General features: G+C 64.7%; 1 protein-coding gene across 1 annotated transcript in view; it reads left to right on the forward strand.

Moving 5' to 3' along the window:
- Positions 1-1,320: 1,320 nt before the first annotated feature.
- Positions 1,321-18,630, forward strand: part of TTYH3 (tweety family member 3) — a 28,803-nt gene continuing 11,493 nt past the window's right edge. The window contains exons 1-7 of the mRNA XM_045992795.1: positions 1,321-1,650; positions 14,902-15,071; positions 15,211-15,322; positions 15,457-15,677; positions 15,869-15,964; positions 16,657-16,729; positions 16,975-17,050. Coding sequence (XP_045848751.1) covers positions 1,528-1,650; positions 14,902-15,071; positions 15,211-15,322; positions 15,457-15,677; positions 15,869-15,964; positions 16,657-16,729; positions 16,975-17,050 — 871 coding nt within the window. The 5' untranslated portion in view covers positions 1,321-1,527. The remainder of the gene's footprint in view (positions 1,651-14,901; positions 15,072-15,210; positions 15,323-15,456; positions 15,678-15,868; positions 15,965-16,656; positions 16,730-16,974; positions 17,051-18,630) is intronic.

An 18,630-nucleotide genomic window follows, 5' to 3' on the forward strand; every position in this document is an offset into this window, starting at 1 on the left:
CGTTATTCCCCAGCAGGGTGGTATCCAAATTATCCCGAAGGAGGAAACCACAGTTTTGCAAAGCCCTTTCCTATATCCATGGGCCTTTGTAGGACACTGAGGGAGGCCACCCAGCTTTATCACAGGAAGACAGACAAGTCAGGGGAATCGGGTGAGCAGAGGGACAGGCCTTTTGGGAAGCACTGCCCAGCGTCTGTAAGAGCCCAGCCCAGCCTGCCAGAAGGGGCTTGTCTGCCCACAGAGCTGCTTGAGCCAGAGTGTGCAGGTGGCAAAGTCCCAGGTGTAGGGAGGGACCTGTTTCTCAGAAGGCAAGAGGTCCAGACACAATGCTGCAGGGTGGTGACAAACCAGAGCCAAGAGGATATGCACCCACTGCCCTGGGGTGCGAGAGAGAGGCGAGCCACAGTTGTGCACGTAGAGTATTTCCAGGCTCCTCTGTCCTTGGGGCTCCCAACTCGACTTTAGCAAGCATGACGCTGCCTATTAGGAAGTGTGACTGTGTGGCTCCAAAGTCCATGCTGGGCCCTCCGGGACTGCTGCCTTAACTTCCAGGCTCAAGGAGGCCAGGACAGAGCACTGTGTTTCTCTTGGGTTTTAACAGAAGACACGCCCTTCCCCAAAGGAGTGTCCAGGCCAGGACTGGATCCACCCGCCCGTCCGCTTACACACTCTCCTCCACCACACTTCGATGTCCTGAGCCCTTACACTTCCCTTTCACAGACAAGGGCACTGAGGAACAGAGAGCATCTTAACTTGTTCCAGACCACGCAGCCGTGGACGACCAAGGCCGGCTGGGAGGCCAGACCACCATTATTTGACAGGCCTGCGGGCTGCACAGGCTGCGTGCGCCGGAGGCCGCCGAGGCCCCTCCACGCCGACCCCCGCAGAAGCTCACGGAACGTGCAGTGGTCGAGCCAATGAACAAGCGCCAGGGGGAGCGTGTCCAGGCGAATGGACGTGCCGCCAGGGTCCCAGCGCCCACCCCCACCTGCGGGTGGAGGGACACTGTCCCAGCTTCCACCCGCCTTCCCCGCCAGGCGCCCCTCGGCCCCGGGGAGGGGCCCTGGTAGGCGGAGCCTGGTCCAGCGAGCCAATGGCAGGACGGGGGCGGGGCAGGTGGGCGGGCACGCTCTGAGGGGCGGAGCCAGCGGGGAGGGGGCGGGCGGACAGAGGGGCAGGGCCGGCGGGCCGCGGGCCAATGGTGGCGGGGGGCGGGGCGGGCTTTCGGGGCGGGGCCGCCGGGTGGCGGGCCAATGGCGGCGCGGGGGCGGGGCGGCAGGCGGCGGGCGGGGACGCGCGGAGGCGGGGGCGGCCGCGGCGGCGGCGGCGGCGAACAAAGAGGCGGCGGGCGCGGGCGGCCGAGCGGAGCCGAGCGCAGCCGAGCCGGGCCGAGCCGGGCCGGGCCGGGCCCAGGAGCGCGCGGGCGATGCGGGCTGCCAGGCGGGGGTTGGCGGACCCCTGAACCCCTCGCCCCCGGGCCAGCGAAAGAGCCGCGCGGCGGCACGCGCCCGAGGCGGCCAGCCCGCCATGGCTGGGGTCAGCTACGCGGCGCCCTGGTGGGTGAACCTCCTGCACCGGCTACCCCACTTCGACCTGCGCTGGGAGACCACCAGCAGCCAGTTCCGGCCCGAGGACACCGACTACCAGCAGGTGACGCGGCCCCCCGGGTCGGGGGTCAGGGCCCCTCCGTTCGAAGGTCTGAAGACTCCCAACCCCCCATCCCCCGCAGTCGAGGGTCTGGGGGGTCCTCCGAGGGTCGCCGTCGCCCCCTGTCCTCCTGGAGGGTCACGGCCTCCGCCTTCTCGTGAGTCAGAGCCCCTTTCTTCTACAGGGTCGCCTCCTGTGTCCTGGGGCTCCCCTCTGTGAGCGTCTAAAGACCCCCATCCTGCATGGAGGGTCCATGGCCCTCCTGCAGATTCTAGCCTTCTCCTCTAGTGTTACTTAGGCCCTCCCTTCTGGGGTCATGTGGAGCCTCCTTGCTTCCCTCCGTGAAGCCCCCTCTGCCAGCTGTCAGCTCCAGCCCAGGCCCCTGCCCATCACCTGGGGCAGCCCTGACCTGGGGCCCTGCAGAGTCCCCAACCCAGAAGAGCCCAGGGGTCTGAGACCAAGCTGATACCTCAGAGCACTGGGTGCAGCCAGGAGGGGATTCCTTGCCCCCCCCCCCCCCCGGGCTGGGGAATCCCACTCCCTGCCAAGATTTTGGTGGGTGAGTGAGCTGGGCAGATGCCAGCCCTCTCAGGCGGGCAGTGACTGTCTGCTGGGTGCAGTGTGTGCTCTGGTGACACCTGGACTGACTGGAGCCGTGGCTGCCAGGAGCCCCTGGGGATGGGAGGCCTGGCCACAGGCACTCAAGATGGGCCTCCTTCTGGGAGGCTCTAAGGGGGCTGGGGGCGGGTGGGGGCCGGTGGGAGCCTTTGCAGCGTTCTGCCCAAGGGGCCAGGTTCTCCCAGTAGAACCCTAGGCCTCGGGTCATGCCCAGCCCAAGTACCACCCCCCGCACTGAGCTGCTGTCATTTGAGTGCAGGGCAGGGGACCAGGCTGTGGGCATTTCCTTCCTGCCTGGGGATCCGGATTCCAGAAGCCCCATGACTAGGATGCCTGGTCACCCGGAACACCCCTGGGGTTCTTTCTCTCCAGGGGTCGTTGCAGAGCCCTGGGTGGAGTGGAATGGCCTTGCTGGTGGAGATGGCCTGGGAATCCAGGATTCCGTGGACGTGATCGTACCTCACCTATGTAGGACTCTGTGTTCCCTGGTTGCCTTTATCTAGAGAGCAAGAACCGGAAGCAGAGAGCTAGGACACATGGAAACCCCAAGCAGACTAGAAAGGGGGCCAGGGATTGGCCCAGGCATGCCCAGAGATGGCAAGATTTTTAGAAAACTCGACGCCCACGTTCTAGGAGCCCAGCCCTGGGGTGCCGACCGGTGTGGGAGCAGCACCCTTCTGTGCTCCCTGAGGCCTCCCATATGTCCTGGCTCTGCCATGTCCGGCCCCTGGCTCCCGCAGGCCAGGGTCTGTGCTGGCAGAAGTTCTCCGCCGGTTGTCAGTTGGGAAGTTCTGGGGCTGCCCCTGGGGCCACCTGGGGTGTCTGGGACCCACACAGAGCTGGCCTGCTGGCCAGAGGCTTGCTGTGCTGCCTGCCTGCCTCAGTTGGACCAGCTGGAGCCCCTCCTGCCCTCTGGAGATCTGGGACATGTTGTGGGGAATGAGTGAGGGGCCGACGCCTCCAGCCTGTGGAAGCCTCCAGAATGGCTGTGGGCCCCCACAACTCAGCCTGACCCCCTGCAGGGCCCTGTGCCCCTGAGAGGTCCCTGATGTCTGCCCTCAGCTTCTGTGAGCGCTGTTCCCTCCTCCGCTGTGGGAGGGCTCTGACTCACTCTCCTGCCTCCTCTCTGTGGAGCCGAATTAGCCACTGAATAATTCACGGCGTGGAAACCAGCCCGTCTCCATCCCCCGCCGCCTCCGCTCCTGGCTGGGGGCTGTAGCGTAAGCCAGGCCCCGTACATCCTGCCCCTGCCTCCCGTGCTGGTGCTTTGGGGCAAGCGCTTGACCTCTCCGATCCTTCATTGTCACACCCTGAAATCTGGGCTGGCCGATTTTGTGGGGTCACAGTGAGAGTGAGGGATGCAAGGGCCCTGTGCTCCGGCTCCATTTTTGGTTGCAACGGACAGAGCTTCTTTCCTGGGTGGCTGGGCAGTGGGTCAGTGGGGCCATGGCCTGGAGCCTCTTCGTGCCTCCCTTGGAGTGTTCCTCACTGGGGGGTGGGAGGTGGGGCAGCTGTTCCCATCCCATTTCCCATTTCCTGCTGGTGAGTGGTGGAGCCCTCATCCTCCGAACCCAGGCACCCCCCCTTGGCCTGGGAGCCTGTTAGGCCGGCCCCCACCCCCCGTGTGGGCTGGGTCCAGCTGGGGAGGAGGGCTTCTGCCTTCTGGACTACCCAGGGGAAAAGTGGGGCCTGGGTTCAGGGAAGAGAGGGTGTGTGTGGCATGAGGAGACCAGCCTTGGCCCTTCTTTGCTATTTCCTGCCCCCACCATGCACTGCTGGGAGCCCTGGTAAAACCCACTGGAAAACCCCATGAGCTAGGCTCTGATTTGGGAACCTATGTGGGGCTGTCTCTCACTAGCCCCATCTCTTCCAAGCCTGGGAGAGGAAAATGATTGTCTCCATCGTACAGATTAGCAAACTGAGGCTCAGAGAGGGGATTGGCTGAGGATTCCATAATGATTAGGTGGTAGGAGGCAGAGTCAGTCCTGGGAGGGTGGGAGACCTCCTGGGTCCCCCTCTGCCAGCCCCCTGCAGGGGTTAGGAGCCGATGGGGGGGCCCCATAGCACTGGCTGGTCCTACACTGGGCGTTTTGGAGCCTCAGCAGGAGCAAGGATGGCATTTCTCTTGGGGCTGAAGGTCTCAGGCTCCCATGAGGAGGGGAGGCTTTTGCATCCATCTTTTGGGGGCCCGTGATGTTTGCTGAATGGACAAATTAGCAGGGAGGGTGCACCATGGTTTCTGTGGGGGCTGATGGGATCTGTGGGTAGGCAGGTACTGGAAGGAAGCAGAGAAGCTTCTGGAGTTTGCTCAGTGCTACCCCACCCTCCGCTGCCTGCCAGGAGGGGCTGTTGGTCTGGTGCCCCTGGGGCTGGGCCTAGAGCTCCTTGCACCACGGACAGCTCAATGGATGGGAACTCTCATTTGGGGGGGGGCAGTGGGGAAGATTGCAGGCCCAGAGGAAGGAGGAGACCCCCGGGTGTCTGCATGGCCGAGCGGAGCCAGCTGGGCCCCATGTCTGGGGGCCTGATGTGGCCTGCGGCCAGCCTGCTTTGTGGTGATGGTAGGGCCTGTCCTGGCTTTGGGCAGGGGTCCCAAACCCTTTCTTCCAGCTGGAGAGTGGGGGCCTGGGCCCTAGCTCTGTGGCTTCCCATTTGTGTGACCTTGGGTGGGACCAGCCATCTGTCTGGGCTTCCCTTCCGTCAAGGAATCTGCCCCACCACCATTAGTCCCCACCATCAGTCCCCACCAGCCCTCACGACTCCCCCTTGCTCTGCCAGTTCAGGGTTGGTGGGGGTAGGCTGGGAGCTGTGAGGGGCTGGAGGTGTCAAGACAGGGCCTGCAGGAGCCCAGTGGTCAGGGAAGGCTTCTTGGAGGAGGTGCTACCTGGCCTGCTGTAGAGGGTATCAGTCAGGCTGCGAACACCCAGAAGGCTGGGACTTGCCTGGAGCCTGGCATAAGTGGGCACACTGGCTCCCTGTCCAGGTCATATGGTAGCATTCCCCTCATGTTTGCTCAGTACGTAGGACTCAGGACGTGGGTTCCTGTTAGAACCCCGAGTGCTGGGGTGCTTCCACTGAGACCCTAAAGATAAGACTGAAGTAGCCATGCAGAGGCCTTGGGGAAAACGGTTCCTGGCACCAGAAGAGCACATGCAAAGGCCCTGGGGCAGAGAGGAGCCTGAGCCTCAGGCCTAAATAAGGGAGTCTGAACATCCTGCCTCGGGAGGGAGGGAGCGCTCTGTGCCCAGAAGTGTGCCAACCCAGATCGGGGGCACTGCTTAGAGGGCATTTTTGAGCTCTGGGTTGTATGACTGCCAGGGGCCAGTGGTCTCCTAGCTAAGACCACAGCATCTTGGTCAAAAGCTGAGACTCAGGCAAGGTGAGGTGCGTACCTGGCTGCAGGCTGTGGGTGGGCTGACCCATTCTCACCCTCCTTGTCGCCTGTTTTCTCATTTACAAAAGTGTTAAACACTCATGGAATGTTTGGGAAATGGCAAAAAGTATGAGGAAACACCAGAAAGGCCCTCTGGCTGGATTCGGTCCGTGCAAGTCTTCCTGTGCGGTGGGTGTCACTTAAACCACAGTCACTCCATGTGCCCTCTTGGGCTGTCACCGCCTCTTGGACCTTATTGTTGGCCCTTGGTTCTTAATGCGTGACCAGCGAGCATCCCGTGGTCACCGTCAGGGCGCTGAGGCTGCAAACGACAGAAACAACAAATGGGACGGACCTCACTGAGGAGAGGGCGGAAGCTTCTAGAGAACCCCATGCACGGACAGCACTGAGGGGCTGGCCGTTGGGGATGCAGTGGTGAGGGGCAGGGTAGCCCCGCCAGAACAGATAGCCTGGCTGTTTCCTTTTTGGTGGGGGGGTGAGGCAGGGCACGGCCTTTGGTGACCTCTGCAGCCAAGTCCCAGGTCTCCACCTGGGTGGCGGTGTGTGGGTGGGGGGTGTCATGGGAAACTTGGCACATCCCCCACTTGGCGTCGGTGTGGGGTCTGCCTTGTCAGGCCCCATCCTTCTGCCTTTGGTGGCTCCTGGTTTCCAAGGGTCTGGGGACGAGCTGGGAAGCCGTCTTGCCAGCACCGTACTGGTCTGTGCAGGGGATGTGCAGGGAGGGACATCAGCTGCTGGCCCTGGGCAGGGGCTCGGGCAGGCTTCAGGCAGGCTGCACTCTGGCTCTTAGCCTAGGCCATGGCCGCTCCCCCAGAGGGGCCCCTGCTGTCCTTTCTCTAAGTGTTCCTCGGGGCGGCACCACAGTGGCCCTTGGGGTGGGCATTGTGGCCTCTGTGGGAGCAGAGTCGTGGCCACTGGCCAGCCAGCGTCAGTGGGCTGGGAGATGTGTGCAGGCTCCTGTCCGGCCTCCTTTCTGTGGACGCGGCCCCCATGCAGAGGCTCTCTGGGTCCCCCAGCAGGGGCTGTTTCTGGGGAGCGCAGCAGGTGTTGGGAGCGGGCCCCCTCCCCCACCAGCAGCTCTGCTGAGTCTTTGCCTGGAGAAGAGGAACCAAATCTGCAGCCCCGGAACTGGGTCCCAGATGTGGGAAGTGCCCCCATGTGACCCCACCGGCATTGGGACATGTGACCACCCAGTGGTGGGGGCCTCCATCCAGAGGGTACCCCTGAGCTAAGGTCCTAAGGAGGAGCCCACAAATGCTGGGTCCGCCCTGGGGTCTCCGCCAGAGATGGGATGGCTCATGCCTCCCGAATCGGGTCTGCCGTCTGCGCGGCAGGACTCCGGGGCCGGGGGTGGGGGTGGTGTCCATAGCCGGGGAGACGTGAGCCCAGGCGGCAAGCTTGCCTCACGGTGTGGATAGGCTGGGAGGGCTTTGGTGGGCCTGCTAATATCAGGGGCAGAAGGAGAGCCTCAGAGAGGGTGCCTGGTGAGGGGAGTTCCCCCAGGAGCTGGAGCAGGCAGAGGGCCCAGGCTGGGCCAGGGTCTGCAGGTGACAGGGGACGGGCGGGTTGCGGGGGAGGGGTTGTGCGGGACCCCTCGTGAGACTCCCTTTCCACTGTTGTTAGGTGCCCGGATGGGCTCATGTGCACACACGGGCCTACACATGGGGGCCGCCCTCGGGCCTCAGCTAGCGGGCCCCTTCCCCAGAGGAAGCTGGCTGAGGCCGGGGTCCTCACAGGAGGCTACACCCCCTGAACCACATCTCCTTAGTTGATGCGTGTCCTGGGATCGGGCCCATCTGGTGGCCCGGGGCTATGCTGAGGCCTGTGGCCTGGGTCTCTAGGGCTGGCCAGGGGCAAGGCGCTTGCAGACAGGCCTGGAGAGCGGAGGGCTTTTCTGGGTGTCATGCTGGAAATGTGTGAGAGCACCGGGACCAAAACAGACACCCTTGCCATGGGGAGGGCAGCTCCTGTGAGCGTTCATGCCGTGAGCCCGTGTCACACGAGCAGCAGGAGAGCGGGCTGGCCCCCCACACCTGGAGGGCGGCAGGCGGGGGCTGGGTTGGGGGATGACCCGCCAGCACTCCTCTCGGGGCCTTCTGCCCACCTCCGGCCTTGCAAAGCCTCTGTCCCCACAGTTCCTGGAGGATAGGGGCAAGTATGCTGTGTGCCCCATGGGGACGTCAGGGCTCAGCTGCTGCACGTCCATGAGCGACCTCGCGCTCTGAGTCCCAGACCTCAGCGTGAGGGGGCTTGGGCGGATAGCTGGGCCCCTTCTGGGCTCCTGCTTGGCTGGCTGCTGGCTGTGCGTTCTCGGGGATGGCCACGAGCTCACCGTCATGGAATTCGGGAAACCCAAGTCCAGCTCAGTGGAAAATCTGTTTTTAATTTCTTGCCGGCATTTGGGAGCCACAGCCAAGTGTGTTAGAGGGGTGGGGGGCTGCGGGCCGAACAGCCAGCTCGGCGCCCAGCTCCACTCCACGGCCTGGCCCGGGTGGTGAAGGGGGGCCTTTTCTGGAGCTTTCCTCAACAGGCCTCTGTGGGCTCAGACCCTGCTTCCTGCACCACTTATGTGAATGGGCCTCCGGCGTCCCTTCTGGCCTCAGGCCCCTGGCCTTGGAAGGTGGATGCCGCCCCCTCCCCAGGTGGTCTAGGGACCAGCGAGGGTGTGTGCGTGGCTGGGTGACAGTGGGTGCTGAGGCAAAGAGCCAGCCCTAGGAGAGCAGACGGCCATGTGCAGTGGGAGCCCTTCCCAGCAAGGGATCCCAGACCCAGGAGCTAGGGCAGCAGTCCAGCCCGGGCCCGGGGCTCCAGCCGAGACATGTGTGGATTCCTAGATGGGCCTTGGGGTTTGGGATCCCGCCAGCCTCCTGGATACCCTAACCTGGTCTCTTCCTCTGGATAAAGGCCCTTGGCCGTTCTGGGGCTGGGGTAGGATGTCCCCTGCTGGGGAGCAGTGGAAGGGTCTGCTGCCCCCCCCACACCTGCCTGCCCCCACTCTAGCCACCAGAGCCCTTTGGGACCCAGGCATGCAGCCTGGGTCTTATGCCCGGCCTATGCCCAGGCCATCCCCCTCTGGGAGCACACCCTTCCTCCACGGTGCCCTGTTGGCACTCTCAGACACCTGTTCTTGCCCGCCCCCCTGCACGGCCTGCACTGGCGGGGTCCCGGGAGCTGTGTGCCCCGCAGGGGCTGTGTCTGTTGTGCCCTGTGTCCCTGTGTCGGGCCTGGGGCTGAATCCGGACGCCACCTGTGCTGATGTGTCTCGGTCTCAGGCCGGCCCTGGGCTGAGGGCCTCCCCACTCCAGGGAGGCAGGGGACCAACAGGAGGATGTTGGAGTGTGGGGCAGTGGGGTCCCGGGGCCCCGGAGGAATGTGGACTTGCCTGGTCTTTGGAGCCTTGCCCTTTACTGCTGGAGGAGCCCTCTTGAAGGGAGGGCTGGTGCGGGGAGGGGTGGGGGCGAGCCGAGTGGCAGCCCTGCCAGCCATGGCCTCCTGCTGGGCCCCCACCTCCACGGGCTTCAGGGCCTTGCTGGCCCCTCTCATGCCATGGGCAGTTGGGGGGACCTCAGGCACAGAGGCTCCTCTCCAGAGAGAGGGGCGTGTGGGGAAGCGGTCTGCTGGGGGTTCCGATGTGTGGACCATGTGTGGCGTGCTCCCATGCAGGCACACGCTTGGCCGCAGCCGGGGTCCTGTGTGGCTCTTGTGGCCTGGTGGCCGCAGGCACATCGGAGCAGGCCGCCCTGAAGCTGAGCCTAGTGTTGTGCGGGGGCGGGGTGCAGATGCCCAGGCGCCAACACGCCATGTCCAGAAGAAGTCCAGTGCACTCTGTTGCGCTACAGAGCCAACATGCGGTGTCCAAGCCAGTGGTGGGGTGTCGAAGGGTTGGGCTCCCAGCCTGGAGCCCCTGACACTGTGGTCTCCGTCCGTGGATGGGGCCAAGCCTCCTGCCTGCTGCAGGAACGTTTGGTGGCACACTGTGGACCCTCCCCAGCTTGGGACCCCCAGTACCCCGCCTGCCAGCAAGCCTGGGGCTAAGCCAGGGGTCCCCCACCCCGTGCAGGGAACCAGCTTAGGCTCACTCAGAACACAGCTGCTTCCCTGGGCCCCTTCCTGTCCTTGGCTCCCCTGCCAAGTCTGGGGTCTTGGGCCCCAGGCCTCAGAGCTGGGCCAGGGGGTGGCTCTTGACCCCGAGCTCTGGCTCCTGGGGTGTTTCCAGAGTGGAGGGGGGCTTTGGGGGGCCTTGGGGCTTGCAGGAGAGTGTCTTGCCACAGGCTGGGGCAGGAGGTTGTGCTCTGGCCGGGGCTGCAGGGGCCTTGGGTGGAGGGAGTGGTCCAGGGCTGAGAAATGAGCTGGAGGGCTAGGGGGAGGGGGGCGGGAGGGCCACACCGAGTCCCCGCTGCGGGCGCCCTCACAGAGCCCAGTGTGTGCTTAGTGCTGCAGGTGGCTGGCAGCCAGCGCTGTGGCCAGCGGTCGGGACACGGGCCCGAGCATCTCGCCTCGCCTGACCGAGTGCTGACATCACTTCCATCACAGACGGAAAATTCCATTTGGTCAGAGCCCAGATGCTGATCAGACATTTCCCATTCTCTTTCTGAATGGGCCCAGGGGAAGTGAAGGGGACGCCGGCTCCTGGCCAGGGGAGGCGGGGCTGCCGCGGCAAGGCCAGCGGAAGAGGAGACGGGCACAGGTCACGGTTGGCGCCCTCGTGCCCAGCTCGTGCACCCAGCCGGCGACGGACTCTGCAGCTTCACCGTGATGGGCTAGACCCCCCCCCACCACTGCGCCCCCGTGCCCCTGCTGTGAACCGGAGGTGCCGGCTCCTTCCCTGGGGGCAGAGGGAATTCGTGGTGGCCCAGGCCCCAGAGCCACTGTCCTGTCAGACCTTGGGGTGGAGAGCTGGGGGTCGGGGCCAAGTGCCAGAGGGGTACCACCTCCGCTAGATTGATGAGCTCAGTGAGGCCTTTCCAGCACCCCCGGGGAAGGTTCATGCAGACAGACCCCGTTCTCCTAGTAGGGGGGCTTCCTGGAGCCGGGGAGGCAGACCAGCAGGGGGTGAGGTGGACGCCTGGCTCCCAGTGGGCAGGGCTCTAGGGGTATGTGGGGGTGACGGGGCACCTGGGCTTCTGCCTGTCACTGCCTCCAGGGAAGCCTCTGGAAAGTAATTTACCTCCTTGGTACCCAGCTCTGAGCCCCAGAGTTGACCCCCATCAAGACCGCCAGGGCTCCCTGGGCAGTGGTCTTCCCGGAGTCCCTGGTCCTTGACTGGCTCCGTAAGGCATCCTCTGCTCCTGTGGCCATGGTGGTTATGCCCCCCAGCCAGGTGGCCGTGTGTGAGGCCTTCCCCACTTCCCAGTCCCAGCAGGTGTCCCAACACCCAGGTTCTTGGGACTCCCCCCATCCCCAGGAGCTTCAGCCACAGGCTGCTGTTCGTGCCCCTGCTGGGGAGATCACAGGGTGACACCTTTGTGTGCATGTGTGAGTGTGAATACAGGTGTGAACATCTGGGAACGCATGGGTGTAGACGTATGCGTGTCAGTGTGGACACACATGTGCGAGAGTGCACGTGTGGGTATAGATGTGGGCGTGCTCAGCTTGTCCTTGAGTGGCCCTGGACCAGCCCCCCAGCAGTCAGGGTGCCCTCTCTCTGTCCCCTGCCCAGTGGGCTGCACGGTGGCAGAGCTGACCCTGGGAGCAGCCACCCTCAGGACCCTGACCTTTCCTGGGGGACCCCGTGGAGGTGCTGTTCTGCGTGTTCGAGGGACTAGCTCCTGCCGTCCTCACAGTCCCGGCCAGGAGAGTGATGTTCCTGTCTCTACTTTATAGGTGGGGAAACTGAGGCACGAGGTTGACTCACGGTCATGTCTTTGAGCCAGGCCGAGCAACACTGGAACCTTGGTGCTTTGGTTCCCAGCAGGCTGGACTGCCCCACGTGGGCCTGAGATTTAGGGTGGGGGGGCCAGGGGAGGCGGGGCTGAACCCCCCTCCCTCACTCCTGTTTAGCGGCAGGTAGTTCTGGGTCTCCTGTCCTTCATGGCTCCTGGGGGACTGGGCACCAGCAGGGCTTGTGGGATCACGCCACGGACTGAGAGGGGCCCAATTCGGCGTCCCGTGGGCCTTCTCCCCAAGGATAGCCCAGAGGACCGGGAAACACTCCCATCAACTCACAGAGGTGAAAACGGGGTGCAGAGAGAGGCCGGGCGAGATTGCCCGGGAAGCTCACGTGGCAGAGCTGGGCTCCGACCAGGGGCCTCCGGCTCGGCTGGGAGGAACCACTGACAGATTTCTGGCTCTGCACTGTAATTACGAAGTTAGTACAAGTGTGTGGTTTTAAAAAAAGAAAACCCCAAAAGACCCACAACAACAAAACAAATCAAAGTGGTAGGAGAGGACCCAGGAAAGGTACAAGCGTGACTCCCAGCCGCAGGGACCTTCCGGACGTGGACAGGCCGGCTCAGGGAGGTGCCCGGCCATGGTCCACTCACGGACGGGGCCTGGTGCACCGCCCTGGCCTGCTCTTTCTGGTTTGCGTGGCCCAGCTCGTGTCCAGCAGGCGGCGCCCCCGGCTCCCTCCACCAGCCCGGCAGCTCCGGGACCCGCGGGCAGTACCCACCGGGGGCCTACCAGGTTGGCACCTGCCTTGGCTCCCAGAGACACTGTGAGCCCCGCCTCCCTCCAGGTGTGAGGGGCCCGCTTGGCTGGCCTCAGTTTTCCTGCCTGGCAAATGGGAATGGGCGGTCCTGACACCTCCGAGGCAGCGACTGGGCCGGTCAGTGCTCGGAGTCCTGATGACAGTGAGCACTGGACTGGTGGGCGGGCTTTCGGGGCCCTGGGCCTCTGGCCCTGGCTCCCCATCCTCTGGAGGATGTGTGTCCGTGTGCGTATTTGAACACCTGCTCCATGCCCACTGTGTTCTCCACGTGCGTGGGGCGAGGGGTTACGGGCAGGACAGGAGGAGGCATGGTAGCGGGGCAGGGCCGGGACCAAGGGACAACTGTTGGAGAAAAGGTGACCTTCAGGGGGACTGCAAGTGCAGGGTGGGGACAGAGAAGCTTGGGAGCCAGGGTCAGCAGAGCAGCAAAAGGAGGCTGGGGCTGGGTGTGCTGCTGTGGTCTTGGAGGGCCCGGGGGCAGGGTGGAGAAGAGCAGGCTGTGTCAGGACTGGTGACTGGGAGGCAGCCTGGGCTAGGAAAGTGCAGACGTCCCAAGCGAGCCATGGCCCCAGGGGCCGTGTTGTGTTCCGCTCTTGGCCTCTGCCCAGCGAGGAGTGGGTGGGCAGGGCCTGCAGCCCTCGGGTCAACGTCCGGGCTGTGCGTGTGAGGCAGACCCGGGGAGCCGGTAGGATGGTGCTGTTGCAAGCACTCTGATGTTTATTGACATCCGGGGCTGGGCAGGATGAGGGCAGTGCCTGATACCAGGACCCGCAAGGCGAGCCCCCTCCGTGACTGGCCCTTGGCCCCCTGACACGCCCCTGATTGCGGCCTGGAGGCTCCTGGCTGCGGCCTGGGTGCCGGGAGTACCCTCCGTGATGTGAGCGCCCCTGCCCTCCAAGAGCCTTGGGCCCATGGGGTGGCGCTGAGGCCAGCTCCCCTCCCCCCGCCAGCTCATGAATGAGGCATCCGGGCCCCCATCAGGCCTCCTGCCAGTGTGGGGGCTGTGGGCGGCTGCACCCCCAGCCTGAAGGAGGAAGGGAGGTCGCCAGCCCCTGACACCCTTGTGGCCGGATGGCAGTGTGGGGCAGCCCGCACCACAGTGGCCTGTGACCGCAGCCTCATTCACGGTGTCACCCTGGTCCTCCCCACCCCGCGCCTTGTGGTGCCTCCAGACAGCACCTCAGCCCCCAGGGCGCCCGTGTTGCTCTGAAGCATGGCTAGAGGGGCAGGCCCTGGTCTGGTGGGAAGTGGGGGAGGCCCACCTCAGGTGTGGGGGCGTGCTGGCCGGGAGCGGTGGGCCTCAGGGGAGACCTCTGGGACCAGCGGGCTCCTGGGAGGGCAGGGAGTGCCATCCTGCCTCTGCTGCCTGGCAGCCATCTCCTGGGAGACAGCTGCTGGGGGCCAGGGCCAAGGTGGCTGAGCCTCTTCCCAAGGGGAGGCCCTGTGGTGGGTGGGGGAGGGGCAGGTGGGTGTTCCACACACCGCCCCCGCCCCCAGCACTCCAGGGACAGTCACTGTTGCTGAGCATTCAGACATGGGGGAGGGAGGGTGTTCCCAGGTCTCCCTGAGGACCAGCATCTCTGCAGCGGTGCCAATGAGGGCAGCTGTGGGGGGCCCAGTGGCCACACCACAAATCTGATGGTCCCCGTGGGGTGGGTGCCTCTGTGTGTTGGACCTTCTGCCTGGTCCTTACCGCTCCCCCCGACCCAGGAGGTGAACATGGTCAGGCCCAGCCTGCAGCTCCATCAGGCCAACACCCCCACCCCAACACAGGACCTGGCAGAGGTCCCAGACGGGCTGTGACGTGGGACTTGGGTCCTTCCTCCACAACTTCTCTGAAGGCAGTTTCTTTACCAGTGGAACGGAGGTGACGCACTGAGCCAGGCGAAAGGGAGAGCCACGTGCTCCAACAGGTGGAGGCCCAGCCCCGGGCCGAGCCCACAGTGGGTGTCCCTGCTGGAGCAAGTCAACCACTTCCCATCGGGGGTGCCGACCTCGGTGACAGGAGGGTGCTGCAGGGGGCACTTCCTCCTCCCTGGTGACTCCTGGATGTGGCTGGAGAATTCGGGGCCCTTCTGGCTGCCCAGGGCCCGGGGGCTCACAAAATCAGCCAGGTCCAGAGCAGTGTCCATGCCGAGAGGGAGGGCCCTGCTGTGTGCCTGGTTCCGTGGTGCGTGTGGCCTGGAGACTCCCACTGGCCTCTTCTGGGGAGAGCCTTCCCTCCCTTTTTACAGAGGAGAAAATGGGCTCCAGGAGATTAGGGGCATTCCTTGGCCGTGGCCATCATCAGCAGTGCTGGCCCTGCCCACCCGGCACCTCCTTCCTGGGCTTGGGCTCAAGGGCCCTGGACCTGGGAGGACCCCATGGCCATGCTCACCTGGCCCTGGGAGTGTGGCTTGGGCCAGTCCTGGTGGCTAGTGCAGGGTTAAGGATGGGAGTCTGGGGCTCACAGGCAAGCACCCAAGTGTAGGGAGCCTCTGCCCCCAGGGCTGGCGGACGGCTGGGTTCCAGTGCGCCCCGCGCAGCATATTAGAGGTGAGGCAGAGCTGGCCATGCACCTGCCCCTCCAGCGCCGGCTCCCCACCTCCCACAGGCACTGCTGCTGCTGGGGGCCACTGCGCTGGCCTGCCTCGCCCTGGACCTCCTCTTCCTGCTCTTCTACTCCTTCTGGCTGTGCTGCCGGCGGCGCAAGAGCGAGGAGCATCTGGATGCTGACTGCTGCTGCACCGCCTGGTGCGTGATCATCGCCACGCTGGTCTGCAGGTGAGCACGTGGCTGGACCTGGCCAGGTGGGGGCGGGGCCGGAAGGGGCAAGCGGGGCCGGATTTCCCCCCCTCCGGGTAGGGCTCCCCGCCTGCAGGCGATACGCCTTCATGCGCCCCCCCCCCCCGCCCCGTCCCAGCGCCGGCATCGCCGTGGGGTTCTATGGCAACGGGGAGACCAGTGACGGCATCCATCGAGCCACCTACTCACTCCGCCACGCCAACCGCACAGTGGCAGGGGTCCAGGACCGCGTGAGTGGCCATCCGATGGGAAGGGGGGGCTCTCTTTCTGCCCCTGAACCCTGTGTCTGCGTGTGTGCCCCAGGGGTGGGCATGTGCTGGGAGCGGGTCTGTGCCCAGGCTCACCGGCCCCCGGCCCGGCGCAGGTGTGGGACACGGCGGCCGCCCTGAACCGCTCAGCGGAGCCCAGTCTGCAGAGCCTGGAGCGGCAGCTGGCGGCACGGCCGGAGCCCCTGCGTGCAGTGCAGCGGCTGCGGGGCCTTCTCGGGACTCTGCTGGGCTACACAGCGGCCATCCCATTCTGGAGGAACCCCGCCGTGTCGCTCGAGGTGCTGGCGGAGCAGGTGGACCTCTACGACTGGTACAGGTGCGGCTGGCCCTCTTTTCTGCCCCCCCAACTGGCCCCTAGAGCCCGGGGTCTGAGGTTTGGTGGGTAGGGGGGCCAAGTGCCCCAGGACCTCTTATAAGAGCTGATGGCTGCCTCCTAGGCCCCCCATGTTCCAGAATTGCCCGTAGGTGCCCCTCTGGGCCCCACCCATACCCTCTGTGTGCCCACAGGTGGCTGGGCTACCTCGGCCTACTGCTGCTCGAAGTGGCCATCTGCCTGCTGGTGCTGGTGGGCCTCATCCGCAGCTCCAAGGGCATTCTGGTTGGGTGAGTCTGTGGGCCTGAGGGCCGGTGGGGAGCAGCGGGGCGGCGCCCACAGCACCACCTTCTGAATCAGCCCTGCTTCCCCCTCGCCCATCTGTGGGTCTAGCCATAGGTCTGCACGAGGGGTGGGGCCCCACCAGCTCATGGGGACTTCAGGGGGTCACACCGGAGGCTCTGTGCTTGGCCCAGAGGCCTTGTGGGTTCAGATCCCCGCTGTGCGGCTTACTTAGCCGGCCACCTGGGGCGGGCGGCCCCCGGACACGGATGCTCCGTGTCCTCATCTCAAAGATGAAGGTGGGGATGGCTCGTCCATAGGGTAGTTGTGAGATGTTGGCCTCCTTTCCCCCAGGACGGCTGAACAGCTGTGTCCTGCCCCCACCTGGGCCAGGCGCAGCCAGTGACAGTGCTTGGGGGAAAGGGAGAGCCCGGTGAAGGCCAAGACCTGTTGTCCGCTGGGGGGAGGGGGAAGCAGGAAGACCAGCCGCTTCCTGAGCTCTGAGCCCCACCGCAGCCCGCACCAGGTGGGAGAGAAGTCCATCTGTGCCTGGCCTTCGGGTGGCTCTAGCTAAGGCCAGGCCACGGGAGAAGCCACAGCCCTTGTGTGGGGAGACCCCCCGATGTTCCCCGGGACCCTGGCCCTCTGGCCTGCAGGCCCCCCAGCCTGGGGGATGCTGATTGGCTTTCTTTGCCCCAAGGGTCTGCCTCCTGGGGGTGCTGGCCCTTGTCATCAGCTGGGGCTCACTGGGCTTGGAGCTGGCCGTGTCTGTGGTGAGTGGCAGGGGTATCCTGGTCTGCTGGGCCTAGGCAGGGGAAGGGGGTGCGGAACGTCACATGCCTCCCGCCTGGGACACCGAGGTTCCACGAGGAGTGGGGACCTCTCCACGGACACACAGCATTCACTTGTTACCTTCCGGGGCTGAGGGTAGACCTGGGCCGCAGGCTCTATCTGTGAGGGCTGAAGGGTGGGGGACCTAGCTTGGTCACCCAATCTTCCTTGCCTGTACCCCCCCCAGGGCTCTAGTGACTTTTGTGTGGACCCCGACACCTACGTGACCAGGATGGTGGAGGAGCACTCGGTGCTGAGTGGGGGTGAGTCTGCAGCCGTGTCTGAGCCAGGACCCCAGCAGCCAGGCTAGGGAGACCCCACTGAGCTAGGCCAAGGCATCCTCTCCCTCCTGGGCCCTCAGTCTGGGGGAGGCAGGACCTACGTCGATTAGGAAGTTAGTAAGTGAACAGGAGCACCTTCTGTGAATGGGGGGGTGCTGAGGATGAGGACAGGGGCCGTGTTGAGCCAGTGATGGGGGGTGGGGTGAGGGTGGGGACAGGTGACAAGGGGGGAAAGGCGAGTGATGACACGCCACTTCAGAGCAGGTAGCAGTGTGGCCTGCCAAAGATGTAGCGTTAAAATTGAACCAGAGAAGGCTGTGTGTCTTGTGCAAAGGCCCTGAGGCGAAGACAAACTTGATATGTTTGTGAGGCAGAAAATAGACCAGTTGGGAGAGGAAAGGGTGGGGTCAAGGACAGGAATTTGGGCTTAATTCTTGGGGGTCCATTGGAGGGTGGAAAGCCCAGAAGAGACATGGTCCAAGATTGGATTGCCTTATCAAATCATCTTTGGGCTGCTGGAGCGACAAGGTCAAGCAGGAAGGCAGGGAGGCTGTTGCACTCCTCCAGTCAGGAGATGGGGTCCCTTGAGCCAGCAGGGCAGAGTGTGGATGGGGATGTGCCGTGGGGCAGCAGGACAGGGCTGCTGGAGAAGCGGGGTGTAGTGAGGGAGGCGCCAAGGACCTGCTCTCTGCCTGAGCTGCCGTGGTCACCGGAGCTGCGGACCGAGGTGGGGGCAGGGAGCGGGTCCGGGGGTGGGGAGGCCCACAGTGTGGTGCCTGTTGGCCATCCCAAGAGGCAGCTGCATGTGGGGCTCTGGGGCAGGCGCAGCCAGAGCTGGAAGGTGCTAGCTCGGAGATGTGCCCTGCTGTGGGTGCTGCGTGTTCCTCGAGAGAGGGGAGGAGACACTGTCCCCGCAGGGATGGGGGTTTTAAGTGGCCTTAAAATGCTGGCCTTCAGGGGACCGTCTTCCCTCTTTGCCTGAGAAAGCCACAGGGATGAGCAGGGGGCTGCTTTTTGGCTTATCTGGTTGGAGGAACAGGTTCCACCTAAGCCCGAGGAACCCCCAGGAGGGAGGGTTGTCTGCCCTCCACTCCCCCCCTCCCCATGGGGGAGGAGTGGCTCTGCTGTGCCCACCACTGTCCCCGGCCTCCCCAGGTCCTCACTGCTGAGGACTCCTGGGTCTTTAGCAAGTGCGAGCAGCCCCCAGCCTCAAGGGAGTGTGAGATCCTTCCTGGAAGCCACGGGCCCCCCTTCCGGGGCCAGACAGAGCCAAGGCCAACTTGCCGGCCCCTCTACAAGCGGCCAAAGTGAGCTGCGTGGGAGCCCAGGCCCGAGAGGCCGAGGTGGGAGCAGGGCAAGAAGGGGGCCAGGCTGCGGCCAGCCCTGTGCACCTGCTCTTGTCCTGGGCCTCGGCCCCAGAAGGGTGGCTCCTGGGACTCCAAAGCCACAATGTCGCTGCTTCAGGGATGGGTGCTGAGCCCCTCCCGAGTCTGCGGGTCTGAGAGCCTTATGGGTGTGCGGCAGGCAGACGGGCTCCCCGCTCCTCCCTCAGCTCCAGCCAG

This window comes from Meles meles, chromosome 21, assembly GCF_922984935.1.
Source record: "Meles meles chromosome 21, mMelMel3.1 paternal haplotype, whole genome shotgun sequence".
In the NCBI taxonomy this organism is placed as follows: Eukaryota; Metazoa; Chordata; class Mammalia; order Carnivora; family Mustelidae; genus Meles; species Meles meles.